General features: G+C 40.6%; 1 protein-coding gene across 1 annotated transcript; it reads right to left on the reverse strand.

The window, feature by feature from the left end:
• Positions 1-5,336: 5,336 nt before the first annotated feature.
• On the reverse strand, positions 5,337-18,347 carry LOC119554820 (glutamate receptor 1). The gene is made up of 13 exons (XM_037865894.1): positions 17,710-18,347; positions 15,755-15,907; positions 15,291-15,418; positions 12,755-12,884; positions 9,999-10,252; positions 8,901-9,086; positions 8,585-8,824; positions 7,757-8,117; positions 7,404-7,666; positions 6,885-7,343; positions 6,582-6,826; positions 5,709-6,102; positions 5,337-5,643 (listed from the first exon to the last, which is right to left on the reverse strand). The coding sequence occupies exons 1-13, from the start codon at positions 17,843-17,845 to the stop codon at positions 5,608-5,610; spliced, it is 2,985 nt and encodes a 994-aa protein (XP_037721822.1). The 5' UTR covers positions 17,846-18,347; the 3' UTR covers positions 5,337-5,607.
• Positions 18,348-23,453: the final 5,106 nt, after the last annotated feature.

Genomic DNA, 23,453 nt, shown 5'->3' on the forward strand with positions numbered 1-23,453 from the left:
CCGCGCACCCAAACAATATGCATTTTAATTTGTTTCATATTGCAACGTTTTGTTTAAATGTAGAGCGCTTTGTTTGCTCGGCTCCAGTTTTTTGAGCTCTTGTTGCTGTTTCTGTTTTTGTTCTGTTGATTCCAACTTGCCACGATGTGCGGCGTTTTATGAAAATTCAATTGGATGCCGATGCAGTTGCAGTTGCCGAAACGAAACGAAACGACAGAAACTAAAGCTGAAACAGCGACATCGGCATTGGCAGAAACAGCCAAACAAAACGACGTCTCTGCGTATTTGGTTAAAATCGTTGCCTTTCACTGTTTGCCATTTCAATTATGTGCAACGCGGCGTATACACAATGTTGTAATGAAATGGGCACATGGCACCCACACCCCAAAACCCTCGCACCCATTCCCATTCTCCACGCATAAATATTTTGGCCAGCAATCCAGCCAGAGGGCCCAATTGGGCAAAGAGTTGCCGTTTTTCTCCGCTTTTTGGCCCTCCAAGTGGACTCTCTGTTATTTAAAAAGGCATTTTGTCGCCGACTGCAGCTGCAGCTGTTTCTGCATAGTGTTAAAAGTTCATGCATATTTATGGTGTCATTCATTTTAAAAAACGCACGAGCATGAAACGCATTTAAACGGCCTGCGAATGGAGTTGCACAGGCAAGGGGTGCCTCAAAACCAATGAAAATGCATTGCGGCTTGGATTGAAGTGCACATTTAGAGTTGCAATTCAATCGTCTCGATTACTTTGGCCGGACTTTGGAAACAATAAACAAATAGATGGAGGGATCTCGATCTCTGGCTGACCCAAGCAAATTAAATGCAGCTCTCTGAAGTCTATTGTTGACCATGGCTTTGCCTTCGGTTTGTCTTCCCGTGCATCATAGGGCTTATTTTGCGCAAAAGTTGCCTTTTGGCTATTTGTAAAGTTTCCAACAAGTGGAGGGGGGGGCTAGTGTGGGGGGCATTCAAGGCCCCCCGCCCCGAGGGTTCGGCAATCCCCACTCACATCCACCATTAGCAGCTACTTTTCAATGCGGTTAGCTGGCAAACAAAGCGTTGCACATTTGCGCAGATAAAGTTCTGGCTCAATACAGAGGGGAAATGGGGGAAAATAGTTAAAAATATGTAAAAGTATTTCGCTTCTTTTTTTTGCCTTATTTTATTTACGAAAAAGTTCAGATGAAATGCACAACAAAAGTTGCCCCTGCAAAATTCACCGCCCACACAGCAAAAGTTAATTGCATGTGTATTTGTGTGTGGCAACTAACTTTTTAGGTAAGTTTAAAAAGGGAAGGGAGGGGGCAGGGGGCGGGGGCGGGACAAGGTTCTCTGGTAATAATTAAACACACATTTTATGCTGCTAATGAAACATTAGTTGTTTACATTTAATTTGCTATTTAGAAGCCCCGACGCGCACCTCGCCCTGGAACAAAAACAACCACTCATTAAGTCTGGCAGTTGCATCGACCGATGACGAAAAGAAAAGTTTATCCGGAGTCCAGTTCAAAAAGGGCACACGGAAAGAAATCAGAAGCAGTTTGACTAACACTTCTTGAAATCTCATCCTAAAGGTGTAATTACAATAGGTAAATTAAGTGTATTTATAGAGCTCTTAACAGCATTTATCACTTATCACTACGAAGTCATCTTATACAATTTTATATTTACATTTGTACTTGTACTATTTTTAAATGTTTTATATAATAGCAATAAATATAGCGGTATACTCTATACACTCAATATATACATTTCGAGCTAAATTTAAATATTTTTCGCAATGATTTTTATTCATCGATGCATATACCTCTTCCAAACATTATGTTATTTTATTAACCTAGTGCTAGTATAAAATGCTTAAAGGAAATTTAAACATATCTATTTTTCCTTCATTCAATTATATTCTTATTAAATCATTGGGCTTTTATTTTCTTTTTTTTTAATATTATGGCCTTCCCATTTTTTTCCGTGTAAGTAACAACATTTTGATATGGTTTGTTGGGAAACCAAATTAATTCTAATACTTACTTACTTTTTAAATTTTATTCCAAATAACATGGTTTACAGAGTTCTATATATTTAGCATCGTTAGGAAAAACATTGAAGGAACATATTTATATTAATCATGACCTGCATCTTTAAGCATAGGTTGTCCATGCTCGATTGATAAGCTTAAATCAAGAGTCAAGTGTATCTCAATCAACACCATTTTCCTCAGTGTCCCAACTAGCCCATTCAAAATACTTAGAACATTTAGCCATTATTATTTTTCTGGCAATCAACTGCGCTTCATTGCCTTTAGCTGCCGTTGCTGTTGCCTTTTGGCTTTTGATTTGTTGATTTTCCAGGCAGAGAGATTTATGAACACACCAGCCGACAACCGACACACATGCCGAAATAAAGTTGCTTGTATTTAGGCCAACAAAAGCAGCTTATATATGCAAAATTTTCCAGCTTACACACGAAAAGTTCCCCCCGCCAGCTTAGTTGTAATTTATTGGCTTGATAAAAACAAATGAAGAAATAAGAAGAAATTCTGCAATAAAACAAGGCAGCCAGCAAATATGCATTGTGCAAATTTGACTATGTGAAAATCGTTGCAAAATTGAAATCGTTATCGTTCCACATTCGGGCAAAGTCATATACATATATTCCTTTCGGTTGACACACTTTCGGAACTGTGAAATTTTTCATTTATTTTGATTTGCTGCCAATATCTCTCAATCATCTCAAGGTAGCAGAAACCCCAATCCTGTGGTTTGTAATTTATGAACTTCCTACCAGTGCAGTGGTTGGAATTTCACATTAGTTACCGTCCTTGGCAACATTTTTTGGCGAATTGTATGCAGCGATGCGTAAATTTCACTTATGAGCATGTGCCAGCACATGTGGTTTTTCCAGGAGGGTGTGGGGGGGGGGGGATTTTCCTAAAGGAGGGGTATGGAAAACCCAGCCGGAGCAGAAGGGTGCTCACAAAAATATTAAAAACGGCAAATCAAAGTGCTGCCTACATATTTTTGGGCAAATGTTTGCGGTTGGGAATGATCCTTTAGCTGGATTACTTTCATGTGGCTGCAGTACTTGTGAAATGGGAGAAAAAGGCACTCTCGAACCACTACTTTTGTGTATTTCAAAATTAAAATGGTTTTCCGTTTTTCAGACAACACATTTTTTAAGCTAAATGCCGCGCACAAAAAGCGCACTAATTGAAACTGTCAAAAGTGATGGCTGGATTAGTAAATTAAATAATTCATTACCCTGCGGCAAAATCAATTCAAATTAACTATTACATGGTAATAGTTTTTAAAAACGTGGCAGAATTGACAGCAGATGTAGACAAAAATGATGTACCCAATTGACGGTGGCCATTAAATTATGCAAAAATTTTAGCTATATTTATGCAGAATACCTACAGTTTATTGATATTTTTATCAATTTTGCGGGCCAGCACAAAGGCAATAATAATTTACCATAATATAGCCATTAAATGGTTAATTAATAAAGGACTTTGCACTGGCTCTTTGCCGGAATTAAAATTCATATTGCGCAAATGCTGGGTCAGCATTTTCAGCACAAAGTTCAACGATTTTGCAATAACAGAATTATGAATTTGTTTGTGCTCGCAGAGCTGGCATTACGACAAGTTTATTGCAACTTTTTGCCCCTAACCCCCGGAAAACTTATCAAAAACTTTCACGTTCATCATTTGCAAATATTATGAGTTTCCATGCGAGACACACAATCGCAAATATAGAAATTCCCGAGCATAAGGAGTTCGGGCATTATATTTTTTGATTGCGAGTGCGTGGCGCATATGACAAAGAACCTAAGGAATCCTACATCCTTTCACAACGGATCCCCCGCTGACATTTGGCACCGCAAAGAATCCGATGTGATTTCTGGCCATTACCGAAAGCAGCCACGCTTATCTCGGCCAGAATGCAAAGACCCATGCGGAGATACATGTATCTACATATATCCTATGCAGATACTTTTTTATCGCAAGTCGGGGCAATTTCTCAGGAGAAACTTTCAGCGCACAAGGATTGACAAAATAAATAAATATGAAAATTTACGGCAGAAGTTCGGGTATTTTTTTACCCCTTCCCCGTTCCGCTTTCACTTAAATCGGTTTGCCTGTGGGGAGGTTGTGGCTTTTAACTTTTGCCCCGGAATTTATTGAAAAATCGATTGTGGCATTAAATGCGCCATGCAAAAAAAAAGAAAAAAATATATAAAAGAACGACTGAGGATACAGCCTACTGTGTCCCAAATCCTTTTGGCTTTTCGGCAAATCATCTCGGCTTGCAGCTGCAAAACTGGCGCGTGACTACGTCGAACTTGGCCGGAAAATTTATGTAAAGCGCTGGCAGATACTTAAAGTAAACCCAAAGCCGCTGCAGCAAGTTTTCCTCACGCTCTTGATTTTACTCGAAAGTTGGAGGCACCAGATGATGGGCAACAAGGAGATTTGCATAAGGCTGCGAGCAATCGAAGGGCTTATCAATTCGATTTTATTTGTCCACGCCATTGTGCGTGTGTACAAATTAACAAATCCCCGTGAGCAGTTGCCGGCAAACCAACCAAAAATGCTAACAAACAATGTGCAAATTAGGCCGCAAAAACACATTCGGCCAAACAATGGAAAGGTGAAAGGTGGCGACACAAAACGCTTGGCCGCAATTGAAATGAAAAAAAATAACACAAAGCACTGCGAAACGAAATCAAATCAAATAACGCTAATTCTCGCAAAGCCGATTTGTCCGCAAATTTAGCCAAATTAAAATAATTGCAAGACATTTATACAAAATCAAATTCCATTTCATTTGATTGCCGATATCTAATTAAATCAGCAAAACCGCAAACGCGCAAGCAAACACAAACACAAGCACAAACAAGTGCGCCGAAAATAACAATTAAAATAATTATATTTGCATTAGCTTACATTAATTTGAGCTTCGAATTAAAATTGAAACAATCGAGCGAGAAAAACTATGCGCAGCCTATAGATTGTGGCCACGGATTATCCCGATGCCATGTGTTTGCCTTAAGTTGGGGATGCTGCTACATAATTCAGCGGGTAAATCGGTTACCAGCACCGCAGACGCACAAAGTTTGAGTCGAAAGCCTCTTAGGCTAGAGCCACGCCCACTCCGAACCCTTCTGCCCCCGGTCGATGCCCAAAAAACCCACATTCATACCCTTGCCCTTGCTGGTTTTGTTAAAACTTTAAGTCAACTAAGCGGCTTACCTTTTGCAAACGCACACGCACATCGCTCATACGCCACGTGCAACACAGGAAAATTCCACCCTCATTTTGCTTAAAACATACGCTTTATTTTTATTTCGGGATAATTTTCACTTAACCTATGTACAGTTTAGTTTAGTTTTAGTGTTAGTCGTAGCTATAGTTAATTTATGCACTCAATTTGTATACATTTATCAAAAATACAATAGTAATGGTTATTCTGTACAGTTTTTGAACGCCGCCTACCCTTTGACCCGAGAGTTGATTGCCAGCGTCGTTTAGTTATGCCTTTTTCATCGTTATCGGATAGTGCCTTAATTATTTACAAGATACTCGTACAGCGAGCGAGGGCTTAGTCGCTTACATGCTGTACTGATACCGCACATTGGAGGCCAACTGGGGGTTATAGTATACAAGTTTGTGGATAGTTTTCAACAGATTATCATCATATAATAGCTCACCTCAACGCCCACCAACCGCTCGTCGTACTCGCTGCTCGCCTGCATCGCCAACTTGGCCTGCGAGTGCATAATCGCATCGGAAAGCGAGTCCCGCTGATATGTTGAGGAGCCCAGCATGCCGGGCACTCCGCCGGCGGACCCATTGGAGCCTGGCGCCTTCAGCCGGGCGGTCTTGTTGCGGCAGAAGAACTCCACGATGGCCACGATCACCGCCAGCAGGAGGCCCCCGATCAGGATGTAGTAGATCCCGGCCACGTTGCTCAGCGAGAGCTCGTTGGGCGTGGAGGTCTCCTGCTCCAGGTTGCACTCGGTCTTGTCGAACCACCACTTGTTCCGGATCCGCAGCAGCTCCCCGTTCTCTTTTAGGGTGAGCACGGCCTCATTTAGGCGTTTTCTATTTTTTTAGGAGGTTAAGGGTTAGGGATTAAATCAAGCATAATATATTATGTTACAAATCACCAGGGTTGTTAAATAAATTAAAAATTGTATTTTAGGTGTCTAAAAGTATGCAGTGGATAGAGGATATTCGTATTTCCGCCTGGTCTCATCGTAATTTTGAGATTTAAGTATATCGTTGCATACTTTTAGGCTCCTAAAAATGACGTTTTACTAAAAAAAATTTCCTTATTCTATATAATATGCTCTTATGTATTAACTACAATCCTATTTATCTTGAGTTTAAGAAAAACAGGTTGAAAATACATTAAAATTGTACTAGTTTTTAATGGAAAATAAAATGTTTCTCAATAATATTGGAATGGCACTAAGTGTTTTCATGTTTTTAAAATTATTATGCAAGGCCGTATTAAAAAATGTAAAAATTAAGTAATCCCTTAAAATAAAATGGTTAATATAACTGGTTCAAAAATCTACCTCAATGGCGATCCTATGGGTGTGGCCACGCCAAATCCCTTCGTATCGATATTACGTCCAACTTTCATTGTATCGCACGGAGGCCTGGCATTCACATACTCGTTTTTGGGGGACTCCACCAGCAGGGCGTACTTCCCCTTGGAGGCTCTAACCCTTCGTATACCCTCATCGTAGGTAGGAACCAAGTGTTGTTGATTGGCATTCATATACTCCCACATTTTGTTGTGCAGACCGATTTGTGAACGCTGCAAATTAACTCTTTTCAGAGAAGAACAAAAGAGAAAAACTAACTTTCGCACTCACCCTGAAGAATTCCCAGGTGGAGCCGTGCAAAAGAGTTCCATAGCTCACATCCGTTTGCATGGCCAAGTCCTCGGGCGTTTTAATGGGGGCCACCATGCGTTCCACGGTGAGAAAAGCGGCCAAATTGGCAGTGTACGAGGAAATCAGAATAATGGTGAAGAACCACCAAACAGCAGCTGCAATTCTGCCGGCTATTGAAGGAGGCGTGAGATCGCATCCCTGCTGCATAAAGGCAGCCAGGGAATACCAAAAGGAATTTAGCATGGTAAACTCATTGGGTGGAACCGGTGGCTGATGGCATTGCGGTTCACTCAGCGTGGCACCTCCAATGATGCCCGGTGGCTGCTGGGCACTGGAATCCCCCTGTGGTCGTCTTACAATGCGCCACTCGTACGGCGGAAAACGGGTGACAAAATAAAGAACAAAACTTACTCCCACATAGCTGAGAATCACACTTATCTGGAAATTATTATAATAAGGATAGTAGTTTTTAAGAACTTTTGAAACCCCAAGACTTACCCAAATTTCCTGTGACAGGGGATTGAGGAAGCTGAAGACTCCTGGTGTTTGTTTCACAGGCTTTTTGATCATAATGGATATGCCCAGGGTCATGAAGGGCTTACTAAAATCGATAACCCGCTCTCTCTCAGCTGTGATAGTCATGGCCGCAATGGCTATATCCGCCTCTTTGCGAACCAGCTCACCCACCATGCCATCCCAACCTCCAGGGGCATATTGATTCTCCGCTCCATAGTTCTTGTCTTGGACCAGGCGTATTTCATCTGGGTACAGATTGGTTATACATAATTAAAATCTCATCTTATTCTAAAATTACTACTTCGAAATAATCTAAGATTAGCAATTCAACTCACATTTTATTCCCAACTGGGCGGCCAGCATATCGGCCAGGTCCTTGCAGTATCCTTCGTAACGATCGTTGCCCAACAGTTGTTCGCCGTAGGTGTACTGCTTCTGCGACAGATAGGGCTCCTCCAGCAGGCTGGTCACGATGTACGTGTGGTTCCGGTCGTAGTCGCCGGTGCTGAAGGACCCGGAACGCGACAATGTCCCATAGCTGTGGCTGTGGAGCGGAAGGAGTCCGGCGTCATCACGCCACTCGGCCACCTGCTGCAACGTGCTGTTCACGGACATCTCCACCACGTGCAGCGTGTAGTTGATTCGCCGGCCGTCCTCGTCGAAACGGATCTCCCCCGACAAACCATCAATTTCCACCTGGCGTGGGAAAAACAAAGGGGTTATGCACGGAAAGAAAAAACAAAGAACTTGGCACTTCTTGTTTATTTATGTGACTAGAAGTAAAATATATTTAAGAGGTTCCCGGAAGTGCAGAATATGCTTGAATATTTCTAACCTATATGTAAGCTATAAAATATGTGATGGTTCCATATAATAAATCGAAGTAAAGAAGTAAATCCAACTAAAAGTAAAATCTTAAAACTATTACTAGTTTGAAAGAAAGATATTTTTAATTTTTTTTGTGTAGGTAGGTTGTAAGTATAGGTTATGTAAATATAATTTAATGGAATAATATGAAAAATATTCTTAAAGTAGTCACTGAGCTAATATATTTTTTTCCCATCTAAACATGCCCCAAAGAAACAACAAGCTTTGTACATAGATGCCTTATATTACGACCTTATTATTTTAATTTACTTTATTTCCCAGCCCCCTTCACTTACCTTCCTCAGCACCCTGGAGATTTTCTCGCCCTGTTCCCAAGGTGTGACCCAGCCCTTGCTGGTGTTGCAATCGAGGAGGGCACTGGAATCGTTGGCTCCGGTGGCCGAGGAGGACGAGCTGCCTCCGTGGCTGCGGCGCTGCAGATGATTGGAACGGAACTGATCCGGCTTCTTGCGCAAAATGCGATTGAAGGCCTCGACGAGCACGAAAACCGCATCGTACATCAGGGCGGCCTGGGCCTGGAAAAATGGCAGCAGGGTAAGGGGAAAAACTACAGTTGCAGGCGAAACAAATCAATGACGGCTGGCGATTTACCGAAATGGCCGGCAAGCTGTTGGCCCCCGCTGCGTTCTGGCTTTGGCTTTGGCCAGCCGGCTCCAAGCGTTTCCGGCTGTCGTGGAAATCACGCACCGCCCGCCGATTAGAGTCGACAATGCGAAAGCCGGTGATGTTGATGGCCCCAAACTCGACCACGTCGCTGGGCCAGTGGTTGTCCATGACCTGCGGCGGAAGGGAAACAAGAGAGCAGCTTAGCCGAGTTCGAGGTACCTGGTAGTATACGTTGCCTATTTACAAAGTCATTTAATATTACCCAGGGCTTAAGTATTGGGATTAAATATTGTTTTCCCTACTTAAAAGTTTTTTACTTTACAAAAATCACATTTTTCTTGGCGCATTAAAAAGTATTTATATTAAAATATTCCTCTTCATGTAAAATATATTTTAAAATAAGTTTAAATAAATTTTAATATATATTATTATTTTTAAATAAAATATTATAGAACCGAATATTAAATATTTTTATCTTTGCACATTTTAATAGAATATATTTATTTCGTATCTTTAAATTCAGTCTCTAAAATTAGGTATTTTAGATAAGGATTCTGATACTACACTAGAAATTGCCGGAATCAGATAACCAATTTTCCTTTACATAAAAATTTACATTTTCTTTGCACACTTAAATATATAAATATATAAAAAATGTACAGGTAAATTATACTTTAAAATATAAATGTCTTGATTGTTATTATTTATTCAATGATGCAAATAGCTCTATTTATATAAAAAACATTTATATCGAAAACTAAGTATTATTGTCTTGGCGATTTGGAACCCAACTAAATTAAATATATTCTTAAAACAACTATATTTTGATTCATATTTTAATCATAGTCTCTAAAATCCAAGTACTTTAGCTGAGGATTTTAATACTTATACAATTTGCAACATGTTTGCTTTGTTTTGAATAAACCTTCAATGAATACGAAACACTCGTGTAATCCCGAAATACCGGGTAACCTTTGGCAGGCGAAGAATCCCCGAAACGGAAGCTAGCAATAATTGCTTATTAACGTCTCCCAGGGGCGGAACAGAGGGGTTTTTGGGCCACGGCCCATGGGCACCACTTACCAGCCCGCTGAGCAGGTAATGATAGGTGCGCCGGCCCAACTTGATGTCCCGCACATGCTGCACGATGATCTCTTTGGCCATTTCCGCCGGGCAGTCGAGCACGATGCGCTTTTTGCTGAAGCGCCCCAAATCCTCCAGCGTGTGCAAAAATTCAATGGCCATCGTTACGTTGGCGATGCGTTTCACCATTTGCACACGGAACGTTTCATTTCCGGGCTTCAGTTCTTGATAGATTTGCTGCAGCCGTAGTAAGCCTGTGGGGCATCCAAAAGCGATTGTCGGTCAGTTGAACAAAGAGTGGCTATTGTGGGTGTGCGGGTTCTTGGCGGATTGGCGGTGGAGTGGTGGAGTGGGGATTAAGGTATCTGGATGCGGATCTGGATCTGGCCCTAGATCCGAGGGCCATAAAAATCAATCTGATAATGCAGCCAAGCTATGGTGTTTTATGATAATGCCTGCAATCTATAAACAATTTCCAAGCTGAATGAATTCATTCGAATAGATTTATCTCTCTCGGGAAGCATGTGTCATTTAATCATATTCTCGATTCCCTTTTTTTTTTTGGCCGCAGTCGAAGCCGAAGCATAATACCATCTTTCAATCTCGCAAGCCGCAAGGATGAAACACAAAAAATGTATATATTTTCACACGCCATTTGTTGCACGTCCAATATGGCCCTCAATGTTGTTGTTGTCATTGATTTGCTGCCTGCATTGATTCGCAAAAAAGCGAAAAAATATCGCGAAGAATGGGAAAACAAACCAACAAGGGAGGAAAAGCGGGAGCAGTAAACACTCGCGTGGAAAAGCGGAAACGGAAGTGCACACACAATTGAAGTACTTTTTTGTGGTGTGCTGGTAACATTTCAATAAATAGCAGACCGAAAAAAATCGCGAAACAGGGGGTGCTGTTTTATTGAATGTTTCCTATATAGTCGAAGGATCGATGGGCTATAGAGGAGTAGTCTCTGTAGTCTGTTGCCATTCATGAATGCGCCAAAAAATATGCTACCAATTTGTCGCCGTGTGCAGCAGTTTCAGCCGTTTTTACCCCCCAAACCAGAGTGATAACAAGGCACAAAAGGCGTTGTTGGGGCGTTGAACAAAGCAATAACAACAAACTGCTGACAGCGGCATTAAAATATAAAGTCCCGCTGTGGAAAGGGTAGTGCCACTGCCACTGCCACAGCTACAGCTACTGCCTTTCGTTAACAATGTAAACGCCAGAGTCGAAGTCGGCCAAAAAATGGCTGTGGAATGGAATTGAGGGGGGAAGTTGGGTGGAGTGCCGCTGCTGCTGCGGCATTTCCTTTTCCTGCAACGAATGCCAGCGGCAACAATGTCGGCCTACTTTTCGGCGCCGAGGCAAATATTAAAAAATGGCCCAAAAAGGCAAAATAATAATAATGTTAAGGCAGTGGCGCAGCCAGCCAGCAGTTGCATAAAGTCATAAATTTTATTTCACACAGAGTCATTAACACATGACACACACACACATGGGCGGGCTTACAATGGCGTGTGAACTCATTATAAAGGAGACAGGACGAGAAAGAGACAGCTAGAGAGCTGGAAAAATCACTGCGGCGTATACGTAATATGCGATTTTTTCAGGACCTCTCTGTCTCTGTGTGTGTGGCTGTGCCTCTTGCCCCATCTGATGTCTTCATCTTTGGCCGTAATTGTTGCCATCGTCGTATTGTCCCACGTAGACGGCAGGAAATTGCTTTGAAATAAATTTCAATACAACAAAAAGCAGCCTAAGACCCCAAACACACACACACCCAAGCAGAGTGTGTATACACACACAAAGAGCGGGTAAACTCGAGCATATGTGTGCGTGCGTGTGTCCTTCTGCTGGCTGCTTAAGCCCGTTGAGGAGCCACTCGAAAGAGCCCTCTTGAAGGCACTTCAGCGCCCTGTCTGCCGAGCCCCTCCCCTTCCGCTTTTTTTAGCCGGCGCACGGGGCTCTTTGTGCCGCTTATTTAATTACATATTAGCAGAAATGAAAAGACACGAGCTCGAGGTCGCAGGATTAAAAAATAAAGTGGAACACGGGCAGCACGTAGAGAAGAAAGTGGGTGAAATTAACACAGTCACTTTTGAAAATGTAGAAAAATATATGTTATAAAAAATGTTAGATATTATGTTAAGGTTTCCCATGATTTGAGTACTGGGAATACTGGGTAAATGGATATTATAAGGTTTTTAATAAAATAAATTTCGTACATTTAAATAAAAGATTTTCAATTCCCTGTGCTTTATATTAAAGGCTTCTGTGTTGTACATAAGGTTTTTTGCTTAAAATAAATATTGTAAATTTAAAGAAGATAAATTTAATTATAAATTAAATGCCTAGGCTACCACATCTTTAGGTTTAAATAGGTTAATTACAATTATTTCAGCTTAAATTCATTCCATAATTTTTCGACTGCACTTCATGCCAATCTAAAAGTCAAAGGCAGAGGAACACTTCACCCCAACCTCGCACTGACACACTTAATCCCAAGCAGAAACATTGCCATAACCGCTACTTAAGGCCACTCCCACCCGATTGACGCCTTATTTGTTTATGGCAAATGAAAGTCAAATGAAATGAAATCGAAACACAAAGCAACCAAATGGGCAAACAAACAAGCCGGGGAGATAATGTGTGGCTGGCTGAGAATCAGGATCTGATTCGGAGGGAAAGGAAAGGGAATTGGATGGTATGGTATGGTATGGTATGGCATGGCATGGTATGTATGTGCAGTAACTCACCATCGTGCGAGTCGTAGAGATAAATAATGCTCTGCCAGCCGTAGTACTGGATGGTATCGATAATCGCCTGATGATAATCCGGACGCATGCTGATAGCGAAATCCAGCAGTCCCGACGACGGAGTGAGCACCTACAAGTATGCAAAACAAAACCAGGGCCTCGTGAACTGGCTGTAACAATGTAATGTGCACGCTACATGAAGCAATAATAAAATGAAACGCGTTTCCGCTTTGCGCCCCGCCAGCGACATGTGTGTAAGTCCATGGAGGGCGGCAGCTGGGGGTTTTTGTAGGCGGTAAGGCGACGCCAACAAGCAGATACATCCAAAGAGATACACACAGATACCCGTTTCCGTTTAGCTCGACATACACAAGCACAGAGAAACAAGTGATAAATAATTCTAAAATTTGCTCGCCTCATTTTAATATACAAATGCAATCTAGATATATTTCGCTTAAATGCCTAAAAGAAGGCAATCAAAAGTATTTCCAAAGAAATATGTATTATTTGTCTAAAATTTAAAACTACTAATTTTTTAAAATAAAAAAATTTTAGATGTGTGGAAATCTTTAAAGTTATCAACTCACTTTTAAAAGTGTCAAAAAATATGCTGTACAAAAATATCATTTTGAACTTAGATACATATAAGTAATACAAAATTCTTAGATCCCCAGAAAAATTTTAAGAAATATCAAATCACTTATAATAGTGTCAGAAAATATGCTATACAAATATGTTATTTAGAATTTAGCACCACAAAAGTAATACAAAGATCTTAGGTACCAGAAAAATGCTTAGAAATATCAAATCACTTATAAAAGTGTCAAAAAGTATGCTATAAAAATATATTATTTTGAATTTAGCTATTTAAAAGTAAATTCTTTTACAATAATTTTATCGGATTTAAAATTAAAATGTTTGTGTTTTTTGTACAACTAATTTTCAAGTTATTGACCGATTTTCCTTTGTTTTCTCTCTGTGTATAGGACTGCCCCGAGGGGCACGCAAATGCGCAGTCAGTGTGTGCGAATCTCGGTATGTGTGCTGGTGCTTTGCCGCCCGGAGTCGGAGTCCGGAGTCGGATGCCTCTGCTTCTGCTTCTACTTCTTCCTCTGAAGCCCCCCTCCATATCTTGATTTATAGTGATTGAAATAAAAGAGGCCAAGAGCGTGTCATAAATTTTTTCGCTCTCAGTGTAGTAGGAGTTGCTCCTCGTTCGCCGCTCGTTTGGCATTGTCTTCCGGCTGGCGGAGCGTTTGGCTTTCTGTTTCGCAAGTGACAACAACAACAGCCACAGTCACTAACCAGAACCGAGTTACCAGTAACAACAACAAGAACAACTCTTGTCGCACTGGCTGTCCGCTTTGTTGCTGTTGGTAGTAAATTTTCTTCAAATTACAATTATTATGATTTGTGCTTTGGCTTTGATTTAGTGCACTGTCTGAGGGCACGGCGAACACACAATTGGGCGCTGTTTGAACTGTGAACCCGCCTCGACACCCAGCGCTCCACTTTATGCAATGACTTCATTTCTACAGAATCGACAAAATGTTCTCGGAATTAACTGGGGAACATTTTTTGCCTGGCCTGTGGGTGATACGAACCCAAGCTAATGTGATTGGTAATTGAAAATCTAAATTGTTTGGGGACTCTTAGCTGTGTGTTGTCGTAAAAAAAAACCCGACTGGCTGAGGAATAAGGGTTAAAACATATAAAATATTTTTATAATTCCTACGTGATTTTGCCCTTATCATTTTGCACTTAGAATGTCGTGACTGGGTTTTTAATATATACTTCCTGTTAAAGCCAATAAAGAGGCAGACATTTACATCAAAGTTACACATTCATGTCTCTACACTCAAAAAAATGTAAAGATTTAGATAAGTGATGCTACAAAATCTACTTTATACTAAACTTAGTATTGACACCCCAGTGATTTAAAATCTCCTAAATATATGTAAGTTATTAATAAGAAATTATTTTAAAAAATATATTTAAAAATCCTCATCGTTAAACTCAGTTTAATTTGATTTCAAATGCTTCTTACACTCTGCAGAACTTACAATTTAAACTTTAAATTCAAGTAAATTATACCCTTTCCACTTTCCAATAACTGAGGCTTACATTTGTTTTATAACACATAGGTTAAACACCGTTTAAAGTGATATTAAAGAAACACTTTAAGGCCGTTTCTTCTGCCTCAATTAAATATTTTATTCACAGCCTTTGTTTAATGTCCGACTTTATTACGCAGTAAAGCACACAATTAAATATTTGACTGCCTCGCACTCGCCCTAATATGTGTTGGCACTTTGAAAACTTTCCCTTTGTTCCATCAACCTTTTGGCCAACTTCATTAACGCACAACTGAGTTAACTTAACCATGCCAGTGCCCTATCGCTCACATCAAAACCGCAAAATGTAAATAATTGCGCACAGCGACACTGAAATCAATTACATATGACAGTTTTCTCTTTTTTTTATCCCCCTTTTATACCCCCCTATATATAGGTATACCCAGGGCATAGGGACTTACCTTCTCGGGAAACCAGGGCGTCACGAATGGCATTTGGAACGTATTCGAGTAGGAGTGCAATGTGTCAAAGGAGTCCGGCGATACGGCGCCCAGCATTGAGTAGACTCCGCGCGAGAATTGATTGCAAACTGGAGGTTACAGTAATAAATTCGTTTTGTGTTTTTCTTTTCTTTTTGGTTTCGGTGGCAGGGTGGGTGGAAAATTGGTGGGTGGATGGGTTGGAAAATGGAAATGGAAACGGGTTCGGGATCGGAGACAGTGTCTAGGTCGCACAATTAAATTGCAGCTTTGAGTGCGGAGTGGCGACGTAAAGTAAAACCAATTTTCAATAAAAAATGCACATAATTAATGGGGCACCATGTATTGTGTAATGGTTTCTTTTTTCCCTCTCAGGTTTGGATGGATGGATGAATTGGTGGGGGGGGGGGGATGGTTGGTAAGGGAGCTACGATAAAAACACATACTCAGGCGGGATAATTTGAATGCATCCGCTGTATTGATGACATCGACGTACGCCTGCAGCTCGAATCGTCGAGAGCTCACATTCAGATTGTGATTGAGCATTGCATATTTAAAGGCTGATTGCACATCATCCGTTCCCTGTTCGAAAATCGCACCTGCGGAGGATAGAAAAAGTGCAGAGGAAAAAATAAATAAATAGGTGGAGGCAGGTGCCACGCCTGGGGGGCGAATATTTTTGCTTCGTTAAATATTTAGGCAGCTTTTGACACGGTCCTGTTAATATTAAACGAAAAAGCGCACAGAGCAAATATGTACACAAATGATAGCATAATGTCAGACCCACACTGGCACACCCCCGGCTCACACAGATACTGACACACACAGATACACACACACACTTGCAAGTAGCGAGACAAGCCGCCCCGACAGGCAACAACAAAAAGCGCAAACGAAGTGTTGATGCAGCAATTTTGTGCTGCGCTTTTGCATGGCACCTGAACAGGTAGCACCTACTCGGAGGAGCCCCAATCCCAATCCCACTTCCATTCCCACTTCCATTCCCATTCCCATTCCCATTCCCATCCCAATTCCAGTCGCCATGGCGAAGCCCGGATTTGAGTGCAAGCCAGTCAGCATGACTGTCACATTAGCAGCCACCAACCAGATATATATACCCACAGACACCTATAGTATATATATATATATATGGCTGGGTGTTCCGGTGCATGGGGCCAAAATGACTGCAGGTGCAATGACTGAACGCCATCGTGTAATAAAAATAGGGTGGCAAAAAAAAAACAGGAAAGCGTAAAATAAAATGTGGCCCAACTAGGCAAGTTCTTGGTGGGGACTTCCACATCCTATATTCGTGCATTTGCAAAGTGGGGAAATTTTAAATGCAAAGAATATTTAAGTTATGTAGGTCTTTGAATGGACTGATATTAAAGCTAAGTTATTAATATTACAAATTACTAATATTTTTTTAATTTTAGTGTGAGAATAAACCAGTTAAGATATCAAGCTTATATATAGAGAATATTTTGAAGACCCACTTAAAATAAATGTGATTAAATAGCTTGGCAAGTTAAGGAAAACAAACAAGTTATTGCATTAAAAATTAAGATTAATAATAATATTTGCAATATAATATGTATGTTCATAATAATATATTTACAAAAAATACCCAAAGCATTTTGGAAAACTAAAACAAATTTAATAATAACATTGATTAACACATAAACCATTTTTTTTAACTTGTAGAAACAAAACGTTCCAAAAAACTTTAAAGTTACAAAAACATTTCACTTAATTGAATTAAAACTTTGAAAGTATTTATCAGAAACAAAAAGCACAACAAAATACGGAACCTTAATTAAAAGAGAATACTTCTTTTGAAACAATTTAGCCTTTAAAGCCATTAAGGCTTTCTACATTTATTTTTACTTTGCTAAGAGTGCTCTGTACTTAAAAATTGTAATAATAGATTTTCCAAAAATGTTTTGTATAATCAACTTAATAGCTACAGCATGCGAATAGCTTTGTAAAAGCTGGTAATGGAAAACCAAAACAGAATCAAGCCATAGTAAACCCAATTGCAACTCCCATTGTTAGAGGGCTGAAGGGAAAATCCCAATTCCGACGTGTGAAGTATATTGAACATAAAATTCTACTAAAAATCATGCAGGATACTTTGTGCAGAAAGCAGGCAGGAAAGAGCGGGGAAGGTCAGGGATAATCTTTGGGCATCAGCCGTACCCAATTTCCCGAACGAGCCATGGGAGGAAACTGAGGAATCCATTCCGGGAATCACACACACAGCAGAGGGGTGTATATATGGCCACAACAACAATGGCCAATCCCATCCACAAGTGCAGTGTAAGTGACAATTTCGCCTGCTCCTTTTTCGGCAGGAGCGGCTGGATCCTGGGGATCCTTTGGCGACGCTTTTGAGACTCACCTAATGGTATTTTCTCGGTTAACGACGCCGCCTGTTGTTGCTGCTGCTGCTGCTGGGCGGCACTGAATTCCGGCCATAAAATGCTGCTGGCGCATATTAAATGTAAATATGCCAAGAATTTTAGCCTCGAATGCATTTTGCGCTTGTAGTTCGTTGCTGCAACTATTTCGCCAAGTTTTTCCACTCTGAGTTTCGAGCACAATGAAGTTATTTGCTGGTTAAATTGGTTTTGCCATCACGCAAAATGTTTCACTTTATTATATTCTATGGTTATAATTTTATTGGCAACTTTTTATTATCTACGCTTTATTTAAGTTTTATGAATAGCTTGATTTTGTTTGTTACACTGGTTAATTGTTTGGCGAACTTTCACGATGGTTATTGAATAGCTCTTGTTTATTTTGGCAGCTTTGTTTGATTCCACTATTGTTTGTATTTGATTATTTATGTTCCCTTAAGGACTTAAATTTTTTATGCTTTCACATGCTTTTCTCACTTTAATAGGTAGGGGTTCGCATGGGTTCGCTTGAATTTAAGTTCGGGTTCGATTACAGATTTCCCTCTGCCATTTCCCAAGGAGTAGGAAAATCAACGCTCGACACTGCTCATCCGCTCACCTCAACCAAACGGACACGCGTTGTAATCAGCACTAAAAACTCCTAAGCTGGCCAGTAATACGAGGCTCCGGAAAAACCGGGCGACACGGCCACAATGTAGCTTTGTGGTCCGGGTTACTGGGAGCGTGAAAAGCCGAGAGAGTCGCCCAAGGGATGCTGTGCTCTTTGTACTAAAAACTGCGAGTTTTCCTCCTCTCGGCTGTCTGCAAAGAAAGAGAGTGAAAATCCCCGAGAGAGAGAGAGAGAGGGTGGAAAATGAGAACCGGATGCTGTAACTGACCTACTGCATTTTGGCCACCACACAAGTTGCAGGTTGCTGGTTAAATGTTTGTTTACGTTATGCCTGCGTTTTTGGGCTGCATAATTGATAACAACAGCTTGGAAGGCGGCGGAAAAGTGGGCGTGGATAGGTGGGCGCTGGGCGGAGGGTGGTGGGTGGTGCTAAGGGTGCAGCAGCGATTTTCGGGTTTTTCCTTCGCCTCGTCGCGTTTTTATTTTGTTGGTAATTACGAATGATTTGGACGAACAATCCTTTTAACAAATCTCATTACGTTGTCAATTACGCGCCATTACCAACAACGCGGCCCCGAGGAGCGACTCACTCGGCCTGGCGTACTGAAATCTCATTAACAGGCTTTAATTTTCCAAACAAACTTAAGTGCGCCGAGGATGAAGGAACTCATCCGTCGGCATTTCTAACTGGCGGATATTATACGGAGTGAAAGCGGAGAAACTTGGCTTTTCTTTAGAATTCATTGATGTTCTGAATTTCTAAGTCTTAGAAGAAGAATACTTATTAGGTACTTATCATTCTTAAGTTATTTACTAATATTTTTAACAATCGTAAAAGTAATATAGATATAATATTTTTTCAAATTTAAGTCACAGAAGTAAATCTAAAGAATATGACTAACCCAAACCTCTTTTTAAATTATCAAAGATTTTAGGCTTAAAACTAAATAATAATATATTGTAAATCCTTCAAAAATAGTTCATTTTTACTCAAATATATTTGTTTAACCCCGAAAAAAAATATTTTTTTTTTTCCTATCAAAACTTTTCTCCCATCATCTTATATAATCCTCTGTCATCTCTATTCCCAGCTACTCCTCCATATTGTCGATCTCTCGTGGCGTACGATTTCATCATAATCTGTAATTAGTTTATAATGCGCACAGGAAGTGCTGGAAAAATCCAGCGCGGAAGCGGCGAACAGGACAATGCCGACAACTCCTGACTTAACCTTTCAGTTAGACGGGAAACTGCGATTAGGGGCCAAGTCGATAAACATAAAAGTTAATGGTGAAATTTTTTAATTAAGAAAATCAATGAATATTTTTTCTTCCACCTCCCGTTTATATTCCTTTTTTCCTTGACTGCATTATGGGTATTTTGCTGTTCAGCTTCCATTGCCATTTCCTCCACTTTGGATGGCACCATTTTAACATTTATGACTTGCGATTTTCACGACTCTCGGGGATAATGGAAAAGCACTCTTTGGAGTGATTTCCGTTTTTTTATATATTTAATAAGCTCGAAAACAAACTTGCTGGCGTGCAATTATTTAATGCAAACGTCTATAAATTTTAATTGGCCTTTTTTTTGTTACGCCCCGGCTATTTAATTATGAATCACAATTTGTGGGGATGCCTAAGTCAACAGAGTTAAAGCGTTTAATTAAATCGGAAAAACAGGAACGCTTAGAGCCGCAGCAAAATCAAAGCCGCAAGTACAAAGATAAATAAGTGGCATTGTCGGTTTCATTTCCGGCTGCAACATTTGCATTCAAATCGCTGTGGCTGTATGGGTATTTTCCGCCTCTGTGTGTGTGTGTGTGTGCTGTAAGCGGTATATAAGTAGACTCCCAACTGGTTTTATATTTAGGCGTTTGCCTGCGTTAAGAGCACAGAAAGAAAGCAATAAAAAGCAGCACGCCGCGACTGTGAATCCAAGGCAAAAATGGGTGGCCTTGGGCAGGGGGGGGTGGCACCACCCACTTAACAGCAGCTGTCGCTTCCGCAACGCCCACCACCCCATTTGTATTGGCTGCCGCGAGTTGGCCTCGACTGTCTTTCAGTTTCTCACTTCATCAGTTACGCCAAAAAGGAGACTCTACAATAAATTTCGCTGATTGCTTCCGTTCTTTATTTTTTTTTTATTTCGGCTGCCCCTTCGCATCTACGCTGGCTCATTTTTTATGCCGCTTGATAAAGTAATATCCGTTTTAGGTTCGCCTGGTTGTAGGTCCTGCCAACTAGACCTTACAGCACTTTGGCGGACTTTACAATACCCTTAGGGCGCCAAGAAAGTGGTAGAAAGTCAGTCTGGGTCGCTTGGGGAGGGGTTTTCAGGACACGAATGCAAATGGTAGGGCATATTAAAATATTTAGGACGGTTCGGCAATCTCTAAAAACCTTTCTAAGAAATGAATCTAAACGAATACCTTATACTTGCAGCTGAAAAAGAATTAATTTTATATTGTTTTCAAATACAAATGCATAAACAATCTGTTGAGAATCGAATTTAAGAAATAATTAACTCACAAATAAATTAATTACATCCAGATAAATCATAAACGAAGGCTCATATCTCTTGTCAAACTTAAAACCTAATTATTCAAAAGACAACTGGTCACAACATATTAAATTGGTTTCCTTTGTGACAAATTTCTAAGGTAAATAGTGAATGGTAATTAAATTTAAATCATTTAATATAGCTTTCTATCCATTTTCTTCATTAATAATGTAATAAACACGATAAAAACTTCAGCAGAACCCTCAAAAACCGCACTTGCCGCAACTCGGGTTGAATAATTAAGGGGTATTAACTACAAGGTATACAAAAAATGTCAGTTGCTGCAAGTAATGTTCCAACTTTGGGCTATAATTTGGTGGACCAACACCGCACCGAGCCCCTCCGCCCACAAACTGCAGCAGTTTTGCGGGTCTAACACAGATTTGCGGCCTTGGCTGTTGGGAGAGAGTTCGGTGGCCCATGGGGCGTATGCGTCATATCAACACACGCATACGCCGTGTAGGTCAATGCTGTGAGTCCCAAACGAATGTGTGTGTGTGTGACTCTACCCAAGTGTGTGTGAGTGTGTGTGTGTGTGTGCTGGTGTAGGTGTAATTGAAACTTCCGCTTTGGTCAGTTAGCGCAATTTAGCAAGCTGCAAAAAAGTTAGGCACGGCTGAAGTAACAGGCAAAGTGCAAAGTCCATTGCAGCTACTTGGCTTTCATTTCAATTTAAACTTTGGCCAGCCAAAGCCAGCACACACACACATGGACACTGGCAGTCATGGAGAGTGAAAATTATTTAAAATGATTTATTTCACAACAATTTTCATTAGGTGGCCAACTGCAATGCAGGTTGCCCGCTTTCTCCCCCTGCTCCTCTGCACTAATTCACTTTTGCTGATTTCTGTGAAAAAATATGCGAAAAATGGCTTGAGAGTTTGGGGCTCATATATGAATGTGCATGCCCCTCACTCATGTTTCATATATGAAATAATTATATGTGCGGTCAGCACAGTCGCTGCCAAAAGGACGCCGACTGGCTGCGGGCAGTGCAGCATTTTTCTAAAAAAGAAAAATATATATGGAAAAAAAAAATATAGAAAATTTGTGGCACTGCTACATGCTCCATGTTCCTGCTGCATAACTTTTGCGGAGATTTCCCTCAGCTGAGGGACACGCCCCCCACATTTACCCGCCCCCAGGGCCACTGTCATCGTCTGTGTATGTGTGTGCAAAATTAGTGGCAAGAAAAAACGCCAAAGGAAAATGCAACTGGCTAAAGGTTAACAAGCGTCAGACAGGCCAGCAGCAAACCCTGGGAATTACCCAACAGCAAGCAAAAAGAACTTATAATTTTCGGCCACCATACACAGAAACCATAAAAATGGCTGAAAAAGAGTCTGGCCAAAGAGGAATGTTAATGAAAAGCAAGCGTGAAATAAAATCATAAATTTTCCAGCGGGTGGGAGTGAAAAATGCAAGTTTTCCCCAGCGCTCTTTGTTGTTCTGTTATTATATGGCATTTGTATGCACATGGGGACCAGATGGACGAGCTGGAGCGCTGGAGGAATAGGAATACTTAGAGCTGGAGCTGGGAATTGGACTCGGGTGAGTGCATTTGCGGTAAGCCCTTAAAAATGCATGCAATGATAATGTTATACTTGGCGAAAGTGCCACTATGTGGCAGTATGTGTGTGCGGTTTGGCTGGGATTTTCCGCCACTGAAGTCCTGTCCAGAGTCTAGACTTGGTCAGCTAAGCTGGCGATGAGGAGTTGTCATAGAAAAGGGGGTTCCCGAAATGCTGATGAAGTTGATGAGGGTTAGCATGAGCAAAAGTGAAAGATGGTCATGGGTTGGGATGAGATGTGTGTATTTAGGGAAAGTTGAATTAATAACACTGAATCCTGGGAGGAAAGAGCTGGTTGTGTTCCTTTTGTGCTAAGTCCTGTAATAGATTTGTATTTCTTGGTAGCCATTCGTTCCTCAAATAACTCCAAACCACCTTAAAAAGTAACCCCCTCTTATATTTTTCAATGCTAAGCAAGCTTTTTGTGGTTCAGAACTTGGCTAACTTACAGAGGTTTATTTAGACTCAAACCTATAGTGTGCTTTTTCAAGGCATTCGTCACTATGCTGAATTGCCCATATATTTAAAAAACATAATATTGAGTTTTAGAAAATTTGAACAGATTTATTCACACATTCATATCCTTGCCCACGCATTTAAAACAATCACTGTCTATTTTAGAAAATTGTGTACATCTTTATTATTTGTTTAACTAATTTTTGTTGAATGTATCTCTTGTTTTGTGGTTGATGCTTTGCTTCATTGATATCTCGCACTGGAATTTTCTCCTTTTCAGCCTAGAAAGCGTTTGGCAACTTAGGCGAAACAAATTCGAGGCGTTCTTTGTTCTAAACATTAACTAATAAAATGCATAAATCTGTTAACAATTTGTGTGTGTGTTCCTCTGCGCTTTGCTGGTGTGTGCTTACATAAGTAATTCGCTATGATTAATGCTAATCTGATTGTTATTGTTATTTATGCGATCTAGCTATAGCACTTCGTTATAGGAGTTAAAGCCAAGAACCGAGTAACGGCAACATAG

This window comes from Drosophila subpulchrella, chromosome 3L (genome assembly GCF_014743375.2).
Source record: "Drosophila subpulchrella strain 33 F10 #4 breed RU33 chromosome 3L, RU_Dsub_v1.1 Primary Assembly, whole genome shotgun sequence".
Lineage (NCBI taxonomy): Eukaryota > Metazoa > Arthropoda > Insecta > Diptera > Drosophilidae > Drosophila > Drosophila subpulchrella.